General features: G+C 41.1%; 1 protein-coding gene across 2 annotated transcripts in view; it reads left to right on the forward strand.

Moving 5' to 3' along the window:
- Positions 1-13,873, forward strand: part of DOCK5 (dedicator of cytokinesis 5) — a 280,652-nt gene that overhangs the window by 220,205 nt on the left and 46,574 nt on the right. For both annotated transcript variants that reach the window (XM_027549946.1, XM_027549947.1), the window contains 8 exons: positions 538-616; positions 1,522-1,622; positions 4,039-4,097; positions 4,412-4,566; positions 6,227-6,312; positions 8,693-8,852; positions 10,461-10,501; positions 11,385-11,475. In XM_027549946.1, coding sequence (XP_027405747.1) covers positions 538-616; positions 1,522-1,622; positions 4,039-4,097; positions 4,412-4,566; positions 6,227-6,312; positions 8,693-8,852; positions 10,461-10,501; positions 11,385-11,475 — 772 coding nt within the window. The remainder of the gene's footprint in view (positions 1-537; positions 617-1,521; positions 1,623-4,038; positions 4,098-4,411; positions 4,567-6,226; positions 6,313-8,692; positions 8,853-10,460; positions 10,502-11,384; positions 11,476-13,873) is intronic.

Genomic DNA, 13,873 nt, shown 5'->3' on the forward strand with positions numbered 1-13,873 from the left:
TATATACAGATTAGAGAAACAATTGCATCCGAAGTCGTAGACTTTAAAACACAAGCGTCACGATAGAGTAGAAAGAGCTCTGGTCTGAGGCTCAGGAGCTGATCCTCTCAACTGGCTCAACTGTGATGCAGCCTTGAGTGATGCTAGGAGACAGGTGGAGAAACTGGCCTTCACTGTAGACTGTGCTGCTTTTGGTCTCTAAGGATCTTGATAGATCTAAAGGTCTTAGGTTAACAAATCCAGGCTTGATTGGTGGTGGTGGTGGTGTTTTTAACATAGAAAATGTTAAGTCATGTCTGACTCTGTTACCTCATGGACTGCAGCCTGTCAGGGTCCTCTGTCCATGGGAATTCTCAGGCAGGGATACTGGGTAGGTAGCCATTTCTTTCTCCAGGGGATCTTTCCAACCCAGGGGTTGAACACCTGCATTGGCAGGTGGATTCTTTACCACTGAGCCACCTGGGAAGCCCCAGAAAATGTCTCAAAGAGCATGAAGTTTGCCTTATTTATCCAGTGTGTTTTTCTTCCCCCCGCCAGGGTCTTCCTCCGTGCCATAAATCAGTTTGCTGAGGTTCTCACCAGATTCTTCATGGATCAGGCAAGCTTTGAACTTCAGGTAAGCATGCCGTTCACCTAGGAGTTTCTTCAGTTCTCAGCTGAAGCAGGAGGAGAGTTTCATTTTGGAAGACAGATTGCCTCAGCTCTTATTAGAACCCTTACACAGTGCTTGCAGGCAGTCACACAGGTATTCCTCTACTACAAATGGTTGTGTGTCCAGAGAGCAGTGCGTGTACACACCTGTTTGAAAGTCCAGAGTGATAGCAAAACAAGTGACCACTAGCTCCATCTTCATTCATTCATCCAACAAATGTTAGAGAGTTATGCGTGCAGGGCATTATTCTAAGTCCTGGTGAGGGCAGACAAGGTTCTGCTTCCGTTACAGGTACATTTGCTTGGTGATGTGCTTCTGCTGTGTCATGGCCTGTGTTTGTATCTGTGGAACTTTGAAAGTGAAGACATAAGCAGAGGATATTGCATATATGTATACATGTGTATGTGTGCATATATGTACATATGTGTTTATATATGTATGAAAATTTAGGTTGTTTGCATTTTCTGTTATGTTAAATAGCACTTACGTAAATATTTTTTAAATACCCTTATTTTTCCAGGATAAAGTCCTAAAATATTTACTAGTTCAAAAGTTTGGCAAAACACTAGGACTTTTGATAAGTATTGCCAAACTACCTACTATAAATAGGTGCACTTCTTGGCAGCAATTTTCCTTTATCCCAAGAGTGAAACAAATATAACAGTTAAAAAATTTTTTTTAAATCTTAGTAAAGTGTTAAAATTTTCAGGGCTGAATCATTGAAACACAAGAGAGAAAAATGTCCTGTGGATATTACTTTATTTATTAATTTCTGGAGAGTGAATTTCTACTATGTGTCACTGTTTTAGTATGACCCTTACTAATGTTATTTTCCATTTCTTTTTACCCACACAATTAATTTTGAATAGCTCTGGAACAATTACTTCCATTTGGCAGTAGCATTTCTCACGCATGAGTCCCTTCAGCTTGAAACCTTCTCACAAGCCAAGCGCAACAAAATTGTAAAAAAGTAAGTGTCCTCTTAAACTTGCTTATGATTGCGAAGGGAGTTCTTCCATTTCTATTCAGAGCAGGATTTTTAATATCACGGAAATTACTGTTTACTGGCTACTCATATTGTTAGTGACCTTGGTCTTAAAATAATCATTTAATAAACCTCAGATTGCCCCAGATTCACATCTCTTCTCAGGGCCCCATTCATTTTCAAATCAACCATCGCATTCTTTTATAAAATCCCTACATGGAGAGGCACTTAGGCCAGAAAGTCCTCCCATCGCCCAGAACAGCTGCCACCTGCTGACAGCTTATCCAAATTGCAAGCTTAGTGCTGCTCTTACTCATGATTCACAGAGCAGACTCCTTTGGCACCACTGGTCTATCTCCCAGGTTTAGTTACTTTTGCAGAGAAGCCAAGACTAACATATCACTTAAAAATACCCTCCAGATTCCTGGCTTAGTATTCAAAATGGACTTGTGTGCAAGTGTGATGAGAGATTTAGGGAAGATTTTCATTGCTTTCATCTCAAGTCTTTTTCAAAGTTCATTGAGAGCCTAGGAACTTAAAGGCTGTGTAATTAAAAAGGGCTTAAGAAATTTATCATTTGAAGGCTATGACGTTTTTGTTCTATTTCCCTGCTAGCATGTCTGGGATTCTAGGAAAATTATTTTAGCATCCCTCTAACTCTTCCCTTAAATACTAAGATTGGTGTCTAAGAGGTTGAGATTTAGTGACTGCACTTTCAAAGATAAAAGTAAAAACTATTTTGTAGATTTCCTAGTGGGGTGGTTATCAAGAGATATTTGATTTTTAAGATGGACACCTTAGTCTTATTCTTTAAAATATCTTAAATGGCATAATTTCATTCAGGGATGGATTTGATTTTGGTGAAATGAGTTGACACCAAATCTGATAAAGTGGCTAGTTAGGATAAATGATTCTCGTTTTGGTCATTTCAGGAAAGTGTGACTATATGTATAATCCACATAAAAATGTGTATGCATACTGGTAAAGCTAAGCCTTAGGAAATAAAAACATTTATATTAAGGTTATAGGAATGTAAATGAGTTCTTTTTCAGGATTTCTTATTTTTAGTAAAAGCATCAACAGTAGTATTAAAAAGCAATAAGAATAGTTATTTATTGTCCAGTATGTGCCAGTTTGGACTACACATGCTTATATAATATTAATAGTAAAATTAGATACTTTTGTTAAAATGGAATAGTAAGAGAAATTTTTCAATATGATTTTTATTCTGACGTTTGAAGGCATTTCCAAAGCAGGAATTTTGAAAAAAATGTTGGGTGCGATAGTAACAGGAGTAGAGAATGTAGATCTCTGCTGGCAGGGTAGGTCATACATCTGTACTTGAATTCCCTGGGAACAGTCTCCTTATCTGCCTTTGACCCACCCTATTTCCATTTTCTAAGCCCCCAACCTCTGATATGGCATGTTATGTGGAGCAGCCCCCAGCTTTTGTATTCTTTAAAAGATTTCCAGGTGACTCATTCATCTCCACCCAAGAACCACTGTCTAGATCAGTGTTTCTCTACATTTTTGTCCTCCCTTGTAAACTTCTATAAGAAACCTTTTAATTTTATTTTTTTAACTTTTTTCCTCTTTTGTCCATGCCATGCTACATGTGGGATCTTAGTTTCCTGACCAGGGATTGAACCCATGCCCCCTGCACTAGAAACAGAGTCCCAACCACTGGACTGCCATTAAAGTCCCTGGAACCTTTTTAGAAAAATGTTTTCCTAATCACACCCCCCTCCCCGGCAATGAAATATTAATACCACCTATATACTAAATATATCTGTTTATGTACTAAATGTATACCTTACTTTATATGCCAAAGCAGTAAGCTTTTTTTTTGTCCCCATGGGCCAGTTTTCACCCCTTTGGAGACATTATCACCCCATTTGAGAATGTATGTCTAGACCTTCCCAATGTAAGCGCTTTAAAGAATGTACCGGTGTGGATAAGGGTTACTCTAATATAAGTATATACAGGCAGCATGTTTGTTACATCATCAGCCATATTACCATGTAAGTCATACCTCATTCATCTTCCTTTTCTTTAGTATTTTATTTATTTTTGTTTAAGAGCGATCAGAGTGTTTCTCATCCTCCTCCCTTCAGTAAGTGTGTTGATCTCATCTTCTCAGTGATTCTTGGCACTTACTTGGCTCCACCTTTTGCTGGACCCCCATCTCTGTGTCTGTGTCCCCTTATCTCTACGTGTATCAGTCTTTTGGGGGCTTATTTACATGTCAGCTGCATCTCTTCATGTGATTTTTGCCTCACTATCTACCTTGAGTGTGACCTAGAGAACGCAGGTTTTCTTAACTCCCCTTATCATTGTATCAGCATTACATGTTCTTGTTTCCACCACACATTTTTCTCGTGGTTTATGGTCTTCTTCCTAGATACGGGGACATGAGAAAGGAAATCGGCTTTAGGATCCGGGACATGTGGTATAACCTGGGTAAGTGTACAATCTGAACACCACTCCTTGTGCTCCATGCATTCCATGAGGAAGTCTTTCATTTTAATTCCTTTTAATTCAGTTAAAATGTCATTTTAATTGCGATTGATTTGTCTGTGTGTCTGGAAGTGCAGGTTGACGTATGGGTCTCTTATGACAATCACGTGTTATCAGAATAGAATATTTAGTCACTCACTTCTGAATTGAATTGCTTTACCCACAACTTTTTCTTTTCTTATGGGCCCTGTGGAGGAAAATTGTAGCACTTTACTTCTGGTGAAATTGTTTAATATCCTCACTTCCTTTCATTTCAGGTCCCCATAAAATCAAATTCATCCCATCCATGGTGGGTCCCATTCTGGAAGTCACATTAACCCCCGAAGTAGAGCTTCGGAAAGCCACCATCCCCATTTTCTTTGATATGATGCAGTGTGAGTTCAATTTCAGTGGAAACGGCAATTTCCATATGGTAAGGAGTGGTGGATCACCTTACTACTGCATGTGGAGTCCAATTCTTTTTTTTTTTTTCTAATGGAGAATCAGTAGCCTGAACAGTACAAATCAAAGTTATCTAAAATCTTCTGTTTTTGCATTTTATTTTGTAAAGCAGTTAGACATAGAATTAAGATAGCCCATCTTTGGTCCTCAGTTCAGTTCAGTTCAATTGCTCAGTCGTGTCCGACTCTTTGCGACCCCATGAATCGCAGCATGCCATGCCTCCCTGTCCATCACCATCTCCCGGAGTTCACTCAAACTCATGTCCATTGAGTCAGTGGTGCTATCCAGCCATCTGATCCTCTGTCGTCCCCTTCTCCTCCTGTCCCCAATCCCTCTCAGCATCAGAGTCTTTGCCAATGAGTCAACTCTTCGCATGAGGGGGCCAAAGTACTGGGGTTTCAGCTTTAGCATCATTCCTTCCAAAGAACACCCAGGGCTGATCTCCTTTAGAATGGACTGGTTGGATCTCCTTGCAGTCCAAGGGACTCTCAAGAGTCTTCTCCAACACCACAGTTCAAAAGCATCAATTCTTTGGCGCTCAGCTTCCTTCACAGTCCAACTCTCACATCCATACATGACCACAGGAAAAACCATAGCCTTGACTAGACGGACCTTTGTTGGCAAAGTAATGTCTCTGCTTTTGAATATGCTATCTAGGTTGGTCATAACTTTTCTTCCAAGGAGTAAACGTCTTTTAATTTCATGGCTGCAGTCACCATCTGCAGTGATTTTGGAGCCCCCAAAAATAAAGTCTGACACTGTTTCCACTGTTTCCCCGTCTATTTCCCATGAAGTGATGGGACCGGATGCCACGTCTTAGAAGCAGTCTTTTTGGTGTATGTGTTTCCTAAAGCAGCACTCTTATCTCTGGATCATTAAAATTTGACTTTATGCATTTTAATCCTGTCTCTCACAGCTGTTACAGTGGATTAAGCTTTAGTTTTTGAAGTCTTTAGTTTGGAGATCTTAGTTTGCCTGATACCTTTTCCCGTACTTCAGTTTTCTTATCTATCAATACATAGTATATTAGTATCAAAAGGAAGATTTTGCAGCTATGAAGCTCTGCAAAAGCAATCCCATTGTCAAAGACTTCAACAGGAACCAAAATGGAAAGTTAAAACCATTAAGCTATTTTTATATGCATAGTTGTGATAGAATAATATTTAGGCTAGTTTTCTTTCTGCAATTATAAAGCAAAGGACAAAGTTACGCCAGATCGCTTTAGAAAATGCTGACATGGCCTTGGTGCATTGTTGGGCTTCTCAGGTGGTGCTGTTGGTAAAGAACCCACCTGCCAATGCAGGAGACATAAGAGACCCAGGTTCAGTCCCTGGGTTGGAAAGATCCCCTGGAGGAGGACATGGCAACCCACTCCAGTATTCTTGTCTGGAGAATCGAGGAGCCTGGTTGGCTACTTTCCATGGGGTCACAGAGAGTCGGACACGACTGAAGCTAGCTAGCTAGCAGGTGCATTATTAATGAGTGATGTGAACTGTGATCATCCTCTGTGTATATTGAAGAGAGTTCACAATTCAGTAGAGGGGTGGATCCTAGTCTAGAAATGTTGGCTGTATGTCTTTCCTGTCCTCTTCTGAGGTTGTGACGTTCTGTGAAATTTTGGCTGCTTTCAGTTTGAGAATGAGTTGATCACAAAGCTGGACCAGGAAGTAGAAGGGGGCAGAGGAGACGAACAATACAAGGTCCTTCTGGAAAAACTGTGAGTATTTCAGAAACAGAATCTCTAGCTGACGGCATCATTTAGTGATGGACGAAACGGGCTTCTGCTGCACTTACAGACCAGTTGAGTACTCTCAGCATCGCTGGGGTCACCACCACACTGGTTTTCCGTGAGGTTCGTGGAGTTGACACCATCCACTGCTGCCATTTATTTATCTGCTATGAGTCAGATGTTCATGTTTTCCTGGCTAGCCTGGCCCTCAAGAACAGGGCAGATGGAGGAGAGGGGGAGATCGACTGAGTGGTGATATTTTTCCTAGTGTTTGAATTGCTGAAGTTTAACAAAAGTGCTAGCTCCTCTAATTATGGCTTCAAAACAGTCATTTAAAGGAGAAGGGAAAACTTTTCAAGGTCCCCTTAAAATACCTTATGCCCTGGAAAGGATGTCTGGGAACACTAGGTACATTGTCAGTCCTTTTCATTTCCCTCCTTCCATCCCTAACTCAGCTCATCCATTCCCTCCCTCTCTGGCACCCTCTGGCCCTTTTACTCTGGCACCCTTTGCATGTATGGAATAACAATATAAAATAGCATTTTATAAAACAATATAAAAACAGTGTTTCAGAACACTCAGATAAGATTTCCCTGGTGCTCCAGTGGTCAAGAATCTACTTATTAATGCGGGGGACACAGCTTCGATCCCTAGTCTGGGAAGATCCCACGTGCCAAGGGGCAACTAAGCCTGTGTGCCACAACTGCTTAGCCCCTGTGCCTTGAGCCTGTCCTCCTCAACAAGAGAAGCCACCAAAATGAGAAGCTCTCACACCGCAACTAGAGAGTAACTGACCCCTGCTTGCTGCAACTAAGAAAGCCCCAAACAGCTATGCAGATCCAGCACAGCCATAAATTAATTAATTGATGGATTAAAGAATTTTAAGAAACACTTAGATATTAGAGTTAAAGATTGTGCTTCAAATCCCATTTTTTCCACATACTAGGATTTTGACTTTGTATTTATGTGATGCCTTTTTTTTTTTTTTTTGGTCATCTACAATAATAGGATCTGTATTTTGGTGAGGATTTAAATGAGATGATGTATTCACATAGTATCTGTTGCAGAGCTCATGCTGGATAAATGTGGGCTGTTCTGGTGTTTGTTGCTGTTATTACCTGCAGATTTCCCTGGCATCCTAGGTTCTAACTACCCTAACTGTTCATTTCTTGTGTTCGCTGAACTTTTATGATAATGGCAAACTCGGTCAACTGTTGATGGAATATGTGCCTAGATCATTTCTGGATTTACCTGCTTTGGGGAAGTGGTAGGCAGTAGACTGAGTTGAGGACAGTGACACTCCCAACTCTATTATTCTTTTTTTCAAAAAATTTTTAAGGAATCTGCACAGAGGATGCTCAGAAATGGAACTGATGACTTGTCTATATTTTGAAGTTCTAGAAATCTGTCTTACTTTGTTTGTAATGGGTGATAAGAACATTGGTTGATCTTTTCATCCTGTATCCGTTTGGTCTGCCTATTTGAGCTTCAAACCCCTCAATTTATCACTTCTGCAGTTTTGATCTCGTACAGGAATTAAATGCTAAAGTTAACCCACACACAGAAACACATAACCACAGTGTTTACAAGTGATAAAACTACACTTAAATCGTGACTTTTCACGTACAGATCTTGTTTTTCCTTCATTCTTTTTGAATCATGAATGCAGAAAAATATGACTGCACAAATCTTCAGTGCTCAAGAATAATTTCAGAGTCTAGTCTAGTGCTTTGAACCCACTTTTTGTCCTGTTCACCAAGTTTTCTTCTGTCTAATCTAAGAAGCTCCTATGTGGGTCCAGAGGGAGATAATTTAGACCAAAAGTTTAACTTCTGTTTACTTATTTACACCTGTGCCTTTTTTCCCTGAAAAATAACACTTTTATGTGAAAAGCCACATGTCTGGATGTTACTAGGTTCCTAGGTTCCTCTAGGCTGGGCATTACTCCAAGACCCTCCAGAGTTCCCTCAGGATGCCTGAGAATAAAGACAGGAAAAAGATGATCCTTTCAAATGACCAGAGGAATCAGATAGTACACACAAACCTCTTGGGCAAAAGTTCTCATTTCTGTGGTATAGACAGAAGAAATAGAAATACTTCTGTTTAGAAATAGAAGTTCAAAGAAGGGCATCATGGGCTGGGATTCTCAGTGATGGTGGGGCTTGAGCTGCATACCTAAAGAAAATGCAGAACTTGAGTAACAGCAAAGAGCCTTGTAAGTGAAGGCTCCAGGATAGGATAACCTGGAGTCATGATGTGTGTCTCTTGGTCCAGCGCCACCTGCTGCCAGGACCTTGGGCAGCACTCACAGGTGGTGCTGGGATGTAGGTGTGGGACAAGGCATTTTGTCTCCTCCTCTGCCCCCCAGGCTCCTAGAGCATTGCCGGAAACATAAATACCTCTCCAGTTCCGGAGAAGTATTCGCACTCCTGGTCAGCAGCCTCTTAGAGAATCTCCTGGACTACAGAACCATCATCATGCATGACGAGAGCAAGGAAAACCGCATGAGCTGTACTGTTAACGTGCTGGTATGTACCACATCCCTGGGTCCCCAGGAGGGCAGTGCCTAGCGCCCCTGACTGCACAGCTCTAAGTAAATATGGCAGACACAAGGCTCTCCCTTGACAACCTTTCTGAAGTATGTGTCCTGCTGAGTCTAATTGGAATGGCCAAGGGAATTCCCTGGCAGTCCAGTGGTTAGTACTCAGCACCTTTGCTGCTGTGGGTTCGGGTTCAGTGCCTAGTTTGGGAACTAGGATCCTGCAAGCTATACCACGTGGCCAAAAAAAGATAATTGGAATGGCTAACTCAGCTTTGAACTCACAGATAACAACTGCCTCAGACCTTGAGGATAAATATAGAAACAGGAATGGAAAATGCAACATAAGCTTTTGACTCAGCTCTCTTACAGAAGGCCATGCTCAAACTGTTTCTCTGCCTTTTTTTATGTGATTGCTTTTTTGTTGAAAAGTATCAGACACAGATGAAAATGCACTAGAAGCAATATACCATGAGTAGAGAATTAGTCCATAAAACCCTCAAAGTGGTAGAACCCTGTGGTCTTGCCTTTTCCTAAAGAATTATAACTGGGACCAAAGACCTCAGAGATTTAGCAGCTGTGGTCTCCTCTGCTTAATGTAAACAAAATACCTACCATTTCTGACTCCCTAAGAAAACAGTATCAAGTGATTTGGGTATTATGACCTGTTGTCTGTTCACCTCGATTTTCCTCACATTGGTCTTTAAAAAAATTCTTCAACTTTTCTTTTTATAAACTGAAACTTTTCCTGGTCTTCCCTGGGGTCCAGGTTAGGACTCTGTGCTTCCGATGCAGGGGGCTCGGGTTCTATCCCCAGTTGGGGAGCTAGAATCCCACATACCACCTTGTCGTTGCTCAGATGCTCAGTCGTGTCTAACTCTGCGACCCCTTGGACTGCAGCACACCAGGCTTCACTGATCTTCACCATCTCCCGGAGCTTGCTCAAACTCAGGTCCATTGATTCAGTGATGTCATCCAACCATATTGTCCTCTGTCATTCCCTTCTCCTCCTGCCTTCAATCTTTCCAAGAATCAGAGTCTTTTCCAATGAGTCAGCTCTTCACATCAGGTGACCAAAGTATTGGAGCTTCAGCCTCAGCATCAGTCCCTCCAGTGAATATTCAGGATTGATTTCCTTTAGGATTGACTGGTTTGATCTGCTTGCAGTCCAAGGGATTCTTGAGTATTTCCAGGACCCCAGTTCAAAAGCATCAATTCTTCAGCACTCAGCCTTCTTTATGGTCCAACTCTCAATATCTGTACATGACTACTTGAAAAACCATAGCTTTGTTGGCAAAGTAATGTCTCTGCTTTTTAATATTCTATCTACATTTGTCATAGGTTTTCTTTCAAGGAGCAAGAATCTTTTAATTTCATGGCTGCAGTCACCATCTGCAGTGATACAGCATGGCCAAAAAAAGACACCCAAAACAAAATGCTGCCATTTCCTTATTTTGTGGGTGTATTCATTAAAGGGAAAGAACAAAGCCTTTGGAAAAATGACACTGTTGAAAAGTGTAGCTAGCGGTTTGACTATTTTTGTGGCAAGCTCATCAATAACTGATTTATAATTGTATTTTGTGTCTTTTTTTTGTAGAATTTTTACAAAGAAAAGAAGAGAGAGGACATCTACATAAGGTAAGCCAAAGGAAATTTCTGCTCTTGCTGTTTATGTCATGGATTTATTAATTACTTTTCAAGCAATGATAAACCTGAACACCATCCATGATGCTTCGAGAGACACCAAATAGTATGTGATGTGTTCCCATCCTCCTGAAAAGGTAAACTCTTTAGATCAGTACACGAGGAAGTGCAGGGCGAGGACTGTGTCAGGGAAGGATGGAGGACACTCCAGCCAGCTAACCAGGCAAAGACATGAAATTCACCCTCTGTCAAGGACTGTTAGCCCTGGGTTCAGGAAGCCCTGAACAAACTTGGACGTAAAGCATATGCATTTTCTTGGGGAAAGATTCCTTAGTTCTCATGAGCTTCCCAAAGAGGTCTGAGACATGAAAAACAAATTTAAACACTACTACCTTAAACGAAGAATACCAAGTAGAACAGATGGACTAGGAAAGACAGGAAGCAGCACAAAGACTTAAAGCAAGGTCCTCAACCTCCTGTGAAGAACTGAACTGTGCAGCAGGTGATGAGCGGTGGGCCAGTGAATGAAGCTCCATGTGTATTTACAGTGGTGCCCCATCGCTTCCATTACTGCCTGAGCTCCACCTCCGTCAGATCAGCACAGGCATTTCATTCTCATAGGAGCCTGACCCTTACTGTGAACTGTGCAAGTGAGGGATCTAGATTGCAGACTCCTCATGAGAATCACCTGGAACCACCATCCCCCACTCCCTGTCTATGGAAAAATTGTTTTCCATGAAACTGGTGCCAAAAAAGTTGGGGACTGCTGCCTTATGGGATTAGGAAGTAACTATTCCTGCCACCTGGCTGTGGCATGAGCCGAGTATCCCATCAACTCCCCAGTGGCAGAATACCTCCTTTCTCCCCTTCTGACCAGGTACTTGTACAAGCTGCGAGACTTGCACCGGGACTGTGAGAACTACACTGAAGCTGCCTACACACTCCTCTTACATGCCGAGCTCCTGCAGGTGAGTGGATCAGGGAGGCATTATGTCAGCCGTCCAGCCTGTGGGACCACGTCATGTACGTGTCATGATTTTGATGGGAAAAACTCCTATTCAGGGAGGACCCTTTTATCCAAGAGTATTTGTATACCTTCTAAATAGGCAGAGCTACTTAGACCAAGGTTGGGAAAATGTCCATTATTATTCATTTACTTATTTACTTACTTTTAAGTTTCTTTTATGAAGTATAGTTGATTGATAATGTTGTGGTGATTTCTTCTATACAGCAAGGTGCTTTCAGTTCAATTCAGTTGCTCAGTCATGTCCGACTCTCTGTTACCCCATGGACTGCAGCACACCAGGCTTCCCTGTCCATCACCAACTCTCAGAGCTCACTCAAACTCATGTCCATTGAGTTGGTGATGCCATCCAACCATCTCATCCTCTGTCGTCCCCTTCTCCTCCTGCCTTCAATCTTTCCCAGCATCAGGGTCTTTTCAACTGAGTCAGTTCTTCCAATCAGGTGGCCAAAGTATTGGAGTTTCAGCTTCAGCATCAGTCCTTCCAGTGAATATTCAGGACTGATTTCCTTTAGGATGCACTGATTGGATCTCCTTGCTGTTCAAGGGTCTCTCAATAGTCTTCTCCAACACTACAGTTCAAAAGCATCAATTCTTCGGTGCTCAGCTTTCTTTATAGTCCAACTCTCGCATCCATACATGACTGCTGGAAAAACCAAAGCTTTGACTAGATGGACCTTTGTTGGCAAAGTAATGTCTCTGCTTTTAAATAAGCTGACTAGGTCGGTCATTACTTTTCTTCCAAGGAGCAAGCGTATTTTAATTTAATGGCTGCAGTCACCATCTGCAGTGATTTTGGAGCCCCCCAAAAATAATGTCTGTCACTGTTTCCATTGTTTCCTCATCTGTTTGCCATGAAGTGATGGGACCAGATGCCATGATCTTAGTTTTCTGAAAGTTGAGCTTTAAGCCAACTTTTTCACTCTCCTCTTTCACTTTCATCAAGAGACTCTTTAGTTCTTCTTTGCTTTCTGCCTTAAGTGTGGTATCATCTGCATATCTGAGGTTATTGATATTTCTCCTGGTAATCTTCAGTCCAGCTTGTGCTTCATCCAGCCCAGCATTTCTCATGATATACTCTGCATATAAGTTAAATAAGCAGGGTGACAATATACAGCCTTGACGTACTCCTTTTCCGATTGGGGACCATGGAACCAGTCTGTTGTTCCATGTCCAGTTCTGTTGCTTCTTGTGATTTAGTTATACATTTATATACATATACACATGCACACACATTTACACATATATACACACACATTCTTTTTCATATTCTTTTCCATTATGGTTTATCACAGGATATTAAGTATAACTCCCTGCACGCTGTAATAAGACCTTGTTGTTTTTCCATCCTATATACAATATCCATCTGCTAATCCCTAACTCCCAATCCATCCCTCCCCTACCCTTCTTCACCCTTAGCAACCACAAGCTTGTTCTCTCTGTGAGTCTGTTTCTGTTTCACAGATATGTTCATTTGTGTCGTATTTCACATTCCACATGTAAACGACATCATGTAGTATTTGTCTTTCTCTAAGTGACTGATGTCACATAGCATGATAATCTCTAGGTTCATCCATGTTGCTGCAAATGGCATTATTTCATTCTTCTCAAGGCTGAGTAGTATTCCACTGTATATACATATTGTCTAGATTCATCAGTTGACATTTCCATGTCTTGGCTATTGTTTATGATGTTGCTGTGAACATAGGAGTGGGTATCATTTATTTAAAATTCCTTAGGAAGCAGAGCACACCTTTCAGGCTGCTAATACACTCTAATTTTTTTTAAAAAATGCACATCGATCCATATGTTTTTAAAAATATGTAAAACTGCAGAGAAGTGACTTGTAAATAAATATAGAACTGTAGAAGTACTTTCCTATTTACCTGTCTCACTGAGAAAGTATATTGTGCTGTGGATATAAATACATCTCTCCATTATCAATCTCAAATAATGATTTCCAGCTCTGACAGCTCCTCCAACTTCAGATTCTATATAAACTGTTCTATCAACATCAATCTCTAAATGACTAATAGACACCTTGAACTTAGCATGTCAGTAACACAAGCTGTTTCCTCCACTGTCCTTCTGGGTTCGTCCCTTCCTCTCCTTTCTCCCCATTTCACTAAAAGGCACCACCATCTAATAAAAGATACACCAATAAAAGATACATCATCTTTTACTCACATGGTCCCACATTCTCCACAAGCAAGAATCATGGACCCTTTGTCCAAGACTTGCCCTCACTTTATCCACTTTACTTTCTTTTTGAAAAATGTTTGAATTTTATTTATCTATTTATTTATTTTTGGCTGTGCTGAGTCTTCGTTGCTGCACAGGCT

This window comes from Bos indicus x Bos taurus, chromosome 8 (assembly GCF_003369695.1).
Source record: "Bos indicus x Bos taurus breed Angus x Brahman F1 hybrid chromosome 8, Bos_hybrid_MaternalHap_v2.0, whole genome shotgun sequence".
NCBI lineage: Eukaryota > Metazoa > Chordata > Mammalia > Artiodactyla > Bovidae > Bos > Bos indicus x Bos taurus.